Source organism: Neoarius graeffei, chromosome 16 (assembly GCF_027579695.1).
Source record: "Neoarius graeffei isolate fNeoGra1 chromosome 16, fNeoGra1.pri, whole genome shotgun sequence".
NCBI lineage: Eukaryota > Metazoa > Chordata > Actinopteri > Siluriformes > Ariidae > Neoarius > Neoarius graeffei.
Window position 1 is genome coordinate 70,827,335 of NC_083584.1, and position 13,612 is coordinate 70,840,946.

General features: G+C 42.5%; 1 protein-coding gene across 3 annotated transcripts in view; it reads left to right on the plus strand.

Annotated features, from left to right (window-relative positions):
- The first annotated feature begins 6,426 nt into the window (after positions 1 to 6,426).
- Positions 6,427 to 13,612, plus strand: part of cep57 (centrosomal protein 57) — a 29,887-nt gene continuing 22,701 nt past the window's right edge. The window contains exon 1 of one of the 3 annotated variants that reach the window (XM_060943415.1): positions 6,427 to 6,605. In XM_060943415.1, the coding sequence (XP_060799398.1) occupies positions 6,567 to 6,605 (39 nt within the window). In that variant the 5' untranslated portion in view covers positions 6,427 to 6,566. Of the gene's footprint in view, positions 6,606 to 9,012; positions 9,226 to 13,612 lie in introns of those variants that run through there. The other 2 variants (XM_060943416.1, XM_060943414.1) reach the window with 2 other exon arrangements.

Sequence of the window (13,612 nt, forward strand, 5' to 3'; positions counted from 1 at the left end):
ACATTAAACAACTTTTCCAGTCTTTTGTCGTCCCTGTCCCACCGTTGTTGAAACGTGTTGTTGGCAATAAATTCAAAATGAGCATACATTTTTCAAAAACAATAACATTTCTCCCAGCTGATAAAGCGGCTAGAGATAATGAGATGAGATGAGATAAAATTTCTCAGTTTCAGCATTTGATATGTTGTCGTTGTACTATTTTCAATTAAACATGGGGTTTCTAAAATTTACAAATCATCACATTCTGTTTTTATTCATGCTTTACACAGTGTCCCAACTTTTCTGGAATAGTAGTTGTATACTCACATAGAAATGTCAAGTCAAGTCCAGTTTATTTTTATAGCGCTTTTAACAACAGACATTGTTGCAAAGCAGCTTTACAGAAAATTAAAAACTTTAAACATGAGCTAATTTTATCCCTAATCTATCCCCAATGAGCACGCCTGAGTCGACGGTGGCAAGGAAAAATTCCCTCAGATGACACAAGGAAAAAAAACTCAGGGGAACCAGACTCAAAAGAGAACCCATCCTTATTTGGGTGATGACAGATAGCGTGATTTATAAATAACTCATTTCTATAACTGTGTCCTATAGAGTCACAAAGTATAACTGTGAAACCAGGAAAATCATTATAGTTTTAACATGAAGTCTGTTTTGCTGAAGTTATAAACTGTTCATTGATGGAAACTTGAGTGCAAAACTCTTCATGACAACTGCAGTCCTAAAGTTAGCAAGTCAGCTGTAGTCCTCAGCCACAAGACCATTACTGTAAGTGTCCAGAGCGTCTTCCAAGTGTGACTTTCAACTGTCCATATGGGGTCGTCCTCCACAGGAGCAATGTGATGAGACTCCAGCCAGACATAGGGCATCAGGATGGATCAGGTAAGTCCGAGGAGCAGAAGAGGTCAGCATCACTGGTGTCTCAGGGTCGACATGTAACTCAGAGGGATGGGGGGGGGAACAAAGGTTGTTGGGTATGCCCAATGTCACCTAAAAAGTAAGAACAGTATACATTTTGCATGGAGTGCAAGCAGGGACTCCGGCAAGACTAACTATGACAGCATAACTAAAAGGGGAGAGCCAAAAGGTAACACAGGCATGAGGGCGCCCTGGGACATAAAGCATCCAGCCACTACAGTCAACAAACCTGAGTGAATGAGTGAGAGTGGGTGGCCAACAGCATCCATACATCCCAGTTTACCAAAACACTATGCCTGAGAACCCTCCAGATCTAATCCTTTACCTAATAAAAACTATTAACAAAAATCTTGGCTAAACAGATATGTTTTCTGCCTCGACTTATATTTAAATTACTCCTGATATTTACATTTGGGCACCAACAGAGACACCACTTGGATGCTGCAACAGCCAGTTTTTATTCAGTCTACCATCATCTTTCTATTTTCCCCAGGGGAAATTCTTCTTAGATTATTTGGAGGTTCCAGCTGAATTATAGGATGCCTACTGAGTATTCAGACACCCCATATATACACACACGCCGAGTGGTGCTTGAAAGTTTGTGAACCCTTTAGAATTTTCTATATTTCTGCATAAATATGACCTAAAACATCATCAGATTTTCACACAAGTCCTAAAAGTAGACAAAGAGAACCCAGTTAAACAAATGAGACAAAAAATATTATACTTGGTCATTTATTTATTTATTGAGGAAAATGATCCAGTATTACATATCTGTGAGTGGCAAAAGTATGTGAACCTTTGCTTTCAGTATCTGGTGCGACCCCCTTGTACAGCAGCAACTGCAACTATTGCCGCTTTTCCACTACAAACGCGGCTGAGCCGTGCCGTGCTGAGTCGAGCTGAGCGGGGCTGTTGGAGTTGCATTTCGACTACAACCGCGCTGAACCGTGCTGGCTGGAAGTGGGTGGACACATTGGGTGGAGTTAGCGAAAGTGGGTGGACGTCACGTGATGTCGTTAAGCAGCGCAAACAGTGACATCAGTGACAGTGGCGGAACAAGTCAGAGCCGGGCCGGGGGCGGGGCAAATGACCGGGCCCTTTATTAAAGCTTATCATAACATCATTTTAGGCTACAAAATGTCCGCAACTGCGGTGTTTACCAATTTCAACACTACCGGGTGCAACTATATGTTATTTAGTACATCAAGTCCTTCAAACGAACATGTAACTCAGAAACAAAAAACATTAGGATACTGTACATGGCTCATAATAAAACATCAATAGCCTATACTGCGCACATTATTTGAAGGGCATACGAATGAGCGCTCAGAGTGGTGACAGGAAGAGTCAGAAATAAAAGGAGGGCGGTGCAAACCTCACTGAATGTACTGTGTTTACCAATTTCAACACTACGGGGTGCAACTATGTTATTTTATACATTAAGTCCTTCAAACGAACATGTAACTCAGAAACAAAAAAACATTCGGCGACATACTGTACATGGGTCATAATCAGTGATGGGAATAACGGCGTTAGAATAAACGGCGTTACTAACGGCGTTACTTTTTTTTAGTAACGAGTAATCTAACTAATTACTTTTTACATCGTTATAACGCCGTTCCCGTTACTTACAATAAAACACTATGCGTTACTTTATTAAAGCTGTTTTCATCTGGCACGCTGCTCGTTCAGCCTTTCTTTACTCTGCTTTAGTGTGGGGCGGGGAGACACGAGACAACGGCACAGTAAGCCAATCAGAGTAGATTTGGACAACAGGCGTAGGTAGGCCACGCCTACTGCACTACTGCGCGCTCTTTCAATCGGAAGACCCAGCGATGGCGAGCGGTCAGCCCAACACTGCGCTTTCACACTGGAAATACAGCCAGCACTTTTCATTACTTGAAATAAAAGGCAAGAGTGTTTACGTGCAATGCACATTATGTCGAGGAACAAAGCGTTTGTCCTCGTCAGTGGCCAGTAATTAGTAACAATTTTAATAACTACAGAAATATATTACATTTGATAGATGTCTTATCTCACATTGTCCCACAAAAATATTAATATAGTGTAGATAATGTTACTAACTGGTTCTGTTAAGTGTCCATTTCAGTCATTAAACACATTTAACATTCACTTTTATTATGATTACACTAATTGAATTTGATTTTTTTTTTTTTTGGGGGGGGGGGGAACAAAATGTAACGGAATAATTACTTTCCCTGGTAATTAGTTACTTTTATGACAAAGTAACTCCGTTACTAACTCAGTTACTTTTTGGGAAAAGTAACTAGTAACTATAACTAATTACTTTTTGAAAGTAACGTGCCCAACACTGGTCATAATAAAACATCAATAGCCTACTGCGCGCATTATTTGAAGGGCATACGGCGAGCCTTGCGCTCCGCGAACTCGTCCACGATGCTCTGTATGTCACTGATTCAGTGATCTTTTAAGCGGTAGTCTCACGACCCGGATAGTAAACAATAAACATGGAGGACATGGAGTCGTTAGTGTTGCTGGTCTTGGTGCTGTGGCTTGTTGTCACCGACAACGCGGACAGATACTGGCAAGAGCGTATAGATGAGGCGAGGCGCATAAGGCTTCAGAAATTCTCGTAATTCGTAATTATTCTCCTTCCGGGTTTACGGTGTTTACAGATCCCAGCGCGCTCGCGGGGCGTGTGTGGGCATGTGAGGACACGCCTCCTCACCAATCAGTGCACAGGGGAGTGTCTGCTCACGCCCCCAACCTCACTCGGCACGGCTTGGCTCGCTTCAGCCCTACTCCAAAACGGTGCGAGTTTTAGGGGCTAAGCAGGGCTGAGACGAGCTGAGTCGTGCTGGTTTTTGGTAGTCGAAACGCGAGCCGTGTCGGGCTGAAGTGAGCTGAAGCGAGCTGAAGTGAGCTGAAAAAGGGTAGTGGAAAAGGGCCATAAACGTTTCCGGTAACTGTTGATCAGTCCTGCACACCGGCTTGAGGAATTTTAGCCCATTCCTCCATACAGAACAGCTTCAACTCTGGGATGTTGGTGGGTTTCCTCACATTAACTGCTCGCTTCAGGTCCTTCCACAACATTTTGATTGGATTAAAGTCAGGACTTTGACTTGGCCATTCCAAAACATTAACTTTATTCTTCTTTAAACATTCTTTGGTAGAACGACTTGTGTGCTTACAGTTGTTGTCTTGCTGCATGACCCACCTTCTCTTGAGATTCAGTTCATAGACAGATGTCCTGACATTTTCCTTTAGAATTCGCTGGTATAATTCAGAATTCATTGTTCCATCAATGATGGCAAGCTGTCCTGGCCCAGATGCAGTAAAACAGGCCCAAACCATGATACTAACACCACCATGTTTCACAGATGGGATAAGGTTCTTATGCTGGAATGCAGTGTTTTATTTTGTCCAAACATAACACTTCTCATTTAAACCAAAAAAGTTCTATTTTGATCTCATCCATCCACAAAACATTTTTCCAACAGCCTTCTGGCTTGTCCACGTGATCTTTAGCAAACTGCAGATGAGCAGCAATGATCGTTTTGGAGAGCAGTGGCTTTCTCCTTGCAACCCTGCCAGGCACACCATTGTTGTTCAGTGTTCTACTGATGGTGGACTCATGAACATTAACATTAGCCAATGTGAGAGAGGCCTTCAGTTGCTTCGAAGTTACCCTGGGGTCCTTTGTGACCTCGCCGACTATTACATGCCTTGCTCTTGGAGTGATCTCTGTTGGTCGACTGTTCCTGGGGAGGGTAACAATGGTCTTGAATTTCCTCCATTTGTACACAATCTTTCTGACTGTGGATTGGTGGAGTCCAAACTCTTTAAGGTTTTGTAACCTTTTCCAGCCTAATGAGCTTCAACAACGCTTTTTCTGAGGTCCTCAGAAATCTCCTTTGTTCGTGCCATGATACACTTCCACAAACACATGTTGTGAAGATCAGACTTTGATAGATCCCTGTTCTTTAAATAAAACAGGGTGCCCACTCACACCTGATTGTCATCCCATTGACTGAAAACACCTGACTCTAATTTCACCTTCAAATTAACTGCTTATCCTAGAGGTTCACATACTTTTTCCACTCACAGATATGTAATATTGGATCATTTTCCTCAATAAATAAATGACCAAGTATGATATTTTTGTCTCATTTATTTAACTGGGTTCTCTTTATCTACTTTTAGGATTTGTGTGAAAATCTGATGATATTTTAGGTCATATTTATGCAGAAAGATAGAAAATTCTAAAGGGTTCACAAACTTTCAAGCACCACTGTATGTATATTTTTGTACTAATAGCGTGAAACTACACTACCGTTCAAAAGTTTGGGGTCACCCAGACAATTTTGTGTTTTCCATGAAAAGTCACACTTTTATTTCCCACCATAAGTTGTAAAATGAATAGAAAATATAGTCAAGACATTTTTCTGGCCATTTTGAGCATTTAATCGACCCCACAAATTAATGTGATGCTCCAGAAACTCAATCTGCTCAAAGGAAGGTCAGTTTTATAGCTTCTCTAAAGAGCTCAACTGTTTTCAGCTGTGCTAACACGATTGTACAAGGGTTTTCTAATCATCCATTAGCCTTCTGAGGCAATGAGCAAACACATTGTACCATTAGAACACTGGAGTGAGAGTTGCTGGAAATGGGCCTCTATACACCTATGGAGATATTGCACCAAAAAACAGACATTTGCAGCTAGAATAGTCATTTACCACATTAGCAATGTATAGAGTGGATTTCTGATTAGTTTAAAGTGATCTCATCTCATCTCATTATCTCTAGCCGCTTTATCCTTCTACAGGGTCGTAGGCAAGCTGGAGCCTATCCCAGCTGACTACGGGCGAAAGGCGGGGTACACCCTGGACAAGTCGCCAGGTCATCACAGGGCTGACACATAGACACAGACAACCATTCACACTCACATTCACACTTACGCTCAATTTAGAGTCACCAGTTAACCTAACCTGCATGTCTTTGGACTGTGGGGGAAACCGGAGCACCCGGAGGAAACCCACGCGGACACGGGGAGAACATGCAAACTCCACACAGAAAGGCCCTCGCTGGCACCGGGGCTCGAACCCAGGACCTTCTTGCTGTGAGGTGACAGCGCTAACCACTACACCACCGTGCCGCCCTAGTTTAAAGTGATCTTCATTGAAAAGAACAGTGCTTTTCTTTCAAAAATAAGGACATTTCAAGATGACCCCAAACTTTTGAACGGTCGTGTTTGTGTATTCTGATGCAGTCCAAGTTTGGTGCCTGTACAATGTATAGTTTTTGCTGCCCAAATACTTTTATGACAGAAAAATGATGATGATGAATACTTGCAGACGCAATCGCCTTCCAGCACCCTGCTTGGCCCCCTAAGCATGAGAGGACATTAATTTCAGTCATCAGCATCTGAAATGATCGCAGCGCGAAAAGCTTTTATTTTGAAATTACTTCAGTGACGCCGCCATGTTTTAGATTTATGTTTTGTTGTTGCTGTCTTCACCGTGTTCAATTTACGCGCTAATATTGTATTTGATGTTTGTACAGCGGAGTTGGTGGGTTTCTTTCCTTCATATCATGCCAATATTTATTAAAATTCGCTGGCGATGCCGGTAGTGTGTGTGAGTGAGTGAGAGGTTTCCAGTGTGATGGAGAAACCTGGAGCATCAGCGGCTCTGAGGGAGAAGGTAATGAACTGTGGAAACTGTTAGCATGTTGCTAGGAAACTGTTAGCATGTTTACCTGCACAAACCAAACAACATTTATAATTTAAATTTAATAAGACAACAGTCATCACTCTTGGCATTCTTTACCTGTTAATGAATGTTTATGATTTTTTTTTTTTAGGAAAAGAAATTCAGGACTTTTCTAAACGATTCAAAGAATTGATCCAAATTAGGGATGCAAATTATCGATTAATTCATTAATCGGTAGTTGATTGACCTTATCGATCGATTAACGATTAACTGATAAGCGGCTTTTTTCCTGAGAACATACATTTCTCACGGTGTCTTTAATGTAAAGCAAAATATTGCATATATACTGAATAAAAAAAATACACGTTATATTCCCCAATTAATGTTTTATTGTACCAGTTGGGATACAGTACAGATAATGGCATTTAACCAAAATAAATTGAAATACATAAAAAAAATGTGCACTGGCTCACCTGTTGCATGTGAAACATTAAGCAGCATAAAATAAATTTTAAATCTATACAATATGGGCTTAGCCTATACAATATTAAGCCTACATATAATTATCTGGTAAAGTACTTGTATGAAAAACTTGAAACATTAGCAGCAGCACTTATAATAATCCCCCTTGCTCTGAGAAAGGTAACAGTAAAGGCCAGTTTATGCTGACAACGCAGTCCTCGCAGATGGCGTCTGCGTAGACCACCGCAGAAGCCTCGCAGACAAGAGGGCTCTGATTGGTCCACTCTACATCCGATGTACACGCACTTCCGCTTCCCTACACTGTAAAAAAAAATAGTTGAGAATACTTGAAATTTCAAGGCAACAGTCTGCATTAAGAATTTTATGTTTTGCCAACGATGTGCCCATGATAATCCAAACTATGATAAAACTGTTATCTTTATTAAGAATTCTTAATTAAGTCAATTTTCAATTCCTCATTCTGCCAACATAGATTTCTCTTTTTGCTGAACAGTGGCATTCACAGTAGTGCAAAAAGGCAATTGAGGTTATCACAATTTTTTTTTAGATTTTTTTGCGGCTTTTTTCACCTCTATTTGGATAGGACAGCGTAGAGACAGGAAATGAGCAGGAGAGAGAGAGACGGGGAGGGATCGGGAAATGACCTCGGGTCGGAACCGAACCCGGGTCCCCGGATTTATGGTATGGCGCCTTATCCACCTGAGCCACGACACCCCTGAGGGTGTCACAATTTATCATTAAACTATACATGCCTTTTTTCATTGTTCTACACAATTACAAAACTTCAATATTGAAATAAAGTTTTTAAAACCCACGTCGTGGGTATGGCGTAGTGGCTCAGGTGGATAAGGCGCCATACCGTAAATCCGGGGACCAGGGTTTGATTCCGACCCGAGGTCATTTCCCGATCCCTCCCTGTTCCTCTCTCCCGCTCATTTCCTGTCTCTACACTGTCCTATCCAAATAAAGGTGAAAAAAGCCCCCCAGAAAAGTCTGATTGCCTTTTTGTACTACTGTGAATGCCACTGTTCAGCAAAAAGAGAAATCTATGTTGGCAGAATGAGGAATTGAAAATTGACTTAATTAAGAATTCTTAACAAAGATAACAGTTTTATCATAGTTTGGATTATCATGGGCACATCATTGGCAAAACATAAAATTCTTAATGCAGACTGTTGCCTTGAAATTTCAAGTATTCTCAACTATTCTTTTTTTACAGTGTACTTTCTCGGTTTGGTTTGTTTTCACGGCCGCCATTTTTAAAAACACGAGCGAAGATGGAGCAGCACGAAGAGCGGTTGATCGAGGAAGTACGTACATCTATACGACTCCAGTTCTAGTCATTATAAGTAACCGGAGGATAAACACTCCACTAACCACACCCACCAACTACTCCTAGCGACTTCACGCCCCCTTGCGTTGTGGCGGTGAATAACATTGCGCACGCCTATTACTCCCCGCTCAACGATAAATTACAACTGTCTGCGAAAAGCTATCTGCGAAAGCCTTGTCACAAGAGCATGCAGAGGCTCTAAGATTACTAGCCCTGGAAACTTACAGTAACATATAGTACTGAACACAACTTGAATCATCCCTGAGGAAGGTGACAGTAAAATTAGAGGGCCTCTATTAAACAATTAAATGAAGATATAGGCTACCTCTCCTGAAACAAAAACATTCCTGTCTCAGTGCGTTTACATGCACATCCAAATCGAGCTACTGTCGGTAATCGAGCCAAGGGTCCCAGCAGGGGTGCCAGAGAAATCCAATCCTACATGCACACAAGGAAATCGAGCTATTGTGTGAGGTACATTGTGCACCCGAGCCACAGGTGGCGCTACACGCCCCATCGTGTTGGTACACTTCCGGTTGTCGTCATGAAGAAGAGCTATTCAAGAGTATAAACAAAGTTATCAGTTCCGTGTTCACAAGAAGAACGACGACGAGGACAGCAACATCGAGATATATTTTCATTCATATATATATTCAACTCCTTAAGCTGAATGAGCATGAACTCTGTCTCCTCATTGCTCCAGAAGTGCACGTTTCTACTACTGTTGTCATGCCGACCGAGGCTGTTGTGTTTCCCGCTTGTGGTCTCGTCACTTCCGGAAGGGGCAGTGCTGAAGTAAGTAGCTCGACTACGTAGCTCGATAGGGTTTACATGCACTAAGTAGCTCGGCCACAATCGCATAATCTACGTCGCGTAGCTTGATTACGAGAAATCCGGTTCGGTTCAATTTCAGCCGAGCTAAGGTGTTTCCATGGCATTTAGAACTTCGATTTCAGTCGAGCTACGGCAGAAATTCGATTTTCTCTATGTGCATGTAAACGCACTGAATGTGTTTTCAATAGACTCCTGACCTAGACCCCTGTATTTTTGTTCAGGAAAATAAGCATATTAACATGGTCTGGAGTAAGTCGTGTGCGCAGCCTGTTTACAGTGAGGCCAACTGCTGAGAATACATGTTCAGATGAGACAGACGTGCCCGGTATGCACAGATATCGTCGTGCCACATTTGTCAGCCTCGGGAATCGGCCTTCATTGACTTTCCACCATTCTGTGGGACTGGAATCAAGGAGTGGTGAGGGATCCTTGAGAAACATGTCCACTTCTTTTTCTATGTCATTGTTGCAGCTAGTGGTATAGTTTTCACCCAGTGAAAGAGTCATAGCAGAAGTGTGCCTCTGAAGTGCAGCTCCCTGGACTTGCACATCATCTCCAGTGGTGGCTTCATCATCTCATGATGTGCAGCTCACATGTTCTGCCATAGCCAGTTCAAGCAGCTTGGAATGAGCTGAGATCCTGCTTGCTGGCACCAGAAATCCCAGGTGCTTATGCCGTGGGTCCAGCATCGTTGCTATCATTGGCGTTGTTGATGTGAGGTCTTCAGACTCAACCTGCTAAAAATGAAATAAATGAGAAAGCTAGCATCAGAGTTTTATTTAATAAGGTTTGACATGACAAGGGTACTGTAACAACTGCATAAAAACGCAGTTTATACTGTGACAATGTGTCAGTGATAAGTATTAAGTTATGCACCCCACAATCTGTTAATATAGAGCTCAAATGTGATGTTGATTGAGAATTTAATTAATTAATGGCCATAGCTTGCCTTCATCCGTTCAACCAACGAAGTGCGCACTTTAGATTTGAATTCCGCCACTCTGCTGCCGTCTCCATCTGCCGTCTTGAGGTGCGTGTTGATCAGACTGAATGTGATTGGGTATGTGTTGGATATGGATACCTCAGTATCTGCAGACATTACAGTAGTTGCGCATTTGAGAGCCTCCAGTGCTGGCGCCATGTCTTCCATCAGCTGCCAGAAGTCGTCTCTCAACTCCAGCGTCCTCGCATCTGTAAGCTTGGTCACTGAGCGGTCTGATAGTACAGCACACACGGCCCATCGCTGTTCTACGAGTCTGCCAAACATTTCACATACAGAGTTCCACCTGGTTTTGCAGGACTGAATAAGCCGATGAGCTGGTAGCTGCATTTGTTTTTGTTTTGCTTCGAGCACTTTCGTTGCTGGAGTGCTGTGGTGGAAGTGTTTCACCAACCTAGTCTGGCTAACGCGACTTCAAAGCTCTTAGAGCATTTGGTCTGGCAAAGATATTAAGCCCAACCGTTTCCCAAAGCGCGTGGTTGACCCGCCTCCCTGAAATGCCTCAGTTTGCTACTGGTCGAAGCCAGAAAAGGCTGTGACGAAGCTTAAACCAATCACATCACTCTTTCCTCTGATGTATGTGACGCGACGGGGCTAACTGGTAGATTAAACTCTTACGAAGCCGGTCGGGAGCAAGGCGAAAACGTCCTTCCTTTCAATAAATACCTCCAGGGCTGCTCTTTGCTCCGTTTTCAATGAGAACTTGCTCCATGTTCGTAATGTTTCTAGTGAATGAAGCGCTTCCGGCATAGATTCTGTAAACAATCTATGGCTTCCGGTCGCAGTTCTACTACGTCACTGCCTTGAACACGCCTCTACCCAGGGCCATTGGAGATGCTCGAAGTTGATTGGCTCCCGATTTTTCGGGAGCTTGGAAGAGCTGTAGATAGCTTGCCTGGCCAGACTAAGCTCGCAACAGGCCCTCATGTTGCGTCACGCTTAGGATGGGCGGGCTCAGGCTATCACCAACCTGCCAGCAGCTGCAATTACTCGGTTGACACCAGCAGCAGCGAATCCGTCGTTGACGGCCAGATTTAAAGTATGCGCAAAGTAGGGTTGGGCGGTATCCAAATTTTGATACCTTTAAACTGTCTCTGTGTTTTCCCGGGGTATACGGTATTACCGAGAAAAAAATAATATTTTGTTTCGGCCTACTGTGTAACGTGCGCCTATGCCTCAAATGTACTATTTAAAAGCAGCATAGCGAATTGTGTGCATTGTGGTATGGATTAAGCAGCAAAGTGAATTTTGTGCATTGATGAATGGATTAAGAGATATTTCAAAGCATCACGCAACTCTTCCTTCATCTTGAAAATAGCATTCAACTGTCGTTTACACATGTCTGCGTTGAAACGCCATTTGCAGCACTATTTCACCTACTCCATCAAAAAAAGTACACGATGAGCAGGATCATACCCTTTCAAGCATGGGAAATAAAAAAAATAAAAAGAATCAACCAACACCCAAGTCCGTTTAGACTGCGCGATAAACCATATTCTTCAGCGCAAATGAGGCGAACCTAATTCAAATGCGTGATAGCTGCACAAGGCAAAATCATATGGGCCCACGTCATGCCATGGCGGGGAAATTAATAATCAAATGGCCTTACCTTGCTTTAAACGTTGTCTTGATCACATAACTCCTTACAATTATTCCACTTAAATCCATACGGTTTAACACACCCAACAAAGACAGCAAGCGCATTGCTAATTCCCACCAGAAACCTAACAGTTTACGCTACGATGTTTTCTTCCGTTTCTTCAGTAGATGACATTTCAAACGTTTATTACCCACATCCCAAATGTCATACGTTATATTATTTTACCTTGTTGTTACTCATGTAACCTACTCAAAACACAACTCATTGGAGAGATCTCGTGGAAGTGGAGTACCCCAGGCTATGGTGTGCCTTAGGGGACAGATTAGATTTTTCGTTTGGTTTGAAACCAAAATACTGACACACTGCCGATGTTGTATTTTTTTTTACCACTAACTCGTTATCTTGACTTGCCATCTTTCAACCGCGGTCTCAGTCTCTTTTTTTTTTTAGATAGGACAGTATAGAGAGACAGGAAATGAGCGGGGGAGAGAGAGACGGGATCTCTTGCAAAGAGTCTCTTGCGAAGCTTTCTGTCAGACTCTAAATGTCACGCAGGGTTGCCATGGTAACGACATAAACAACCCTGCACGCGATGAGAACTTCTTTAGGAAATTGATAGAATTAGTGAAAATACGATCACACAGTTATTCGGGATGATCTTCAATTTATTATTTTATATTATGACCTCATGTACTCCATATTTTAGATATTATATATTTTTTTTAAATGACGGTAATGAGACCGATACCGTTGGTACTTTTGGATACCTCGGGATACCTTCTTACCGTAATACCGCCCAACCCTAGCGCAAAGCACGAAACTGATTTCCAACTGACGTGTGGGGTTGTTTGCCGAGACAATGTTCCGAGCATTGTCGTGAACACAGGCTATTACACGCCTGGTGAGTCCCCATGACTCCACAGCCTGGTTCAGTTTGTCAGCTAAATTATCAGCTGTATGTCTCTCGGAGAAGCTCTCGGTGAGAAGGACTTTACCTGCCAGTCGTTTTCAGTGTAGTGGCAAGTCACTGTAATGCAGCTTTCTGTAGTCAGTGCCGTCCAACACTCCGTCGTCAAAGCCACATTAGCCGCAGCTAGCTGTGTTTTTAGCTCAGCCTTCTTGTTTTTGTAGCGTGCTTCCGGGCGGGTAGTTATGGTCGCTCGAGAAGGGATATTATAACTTGGCTCCATGAAGTGTATTAACTCCCGAAATCCCTCGCCATCAGTGGTGCTAATTGGCATCATACGGTTGTGCTCATAAGTTTACATACCCTGGCAGAATCTATGATTCTTTGACCATTTTTCAGAGAATATTAATGATAACACAAAAACATCTTTTCCACTCATGCTTAGTGGTTGGGTGAAACCATTTATTGTCAAACGACTTTTTTCTCTTTTTAAATCATAATGACAACAGAAACTACCCAAATGACCCTGATCAAAAGTTCACATACCCTGGTGATTTTGGCCTGATAACATGCACAGAAGTTGACACAAATGGGTTTGAATGGCTACTAAAGGTAGCATCCTCACCTGTGATCTGTTTGCTTGTAATCAGTGTGTGTGCATAAAAGCTGAGTGAGTTTCTGGGATCCAGACAGACTCTTGCATCTTTCATCCAGCCACTGACGGTTCTGGATTCTGAGTCATGGGGAAAGCAAAATAATTGTCAACGGATCTACGGGAAAAGGTAGTTGAACTGTATAAAACAGGAAAGGAATACAAAAAGAGATCCACGGAATTGATAAT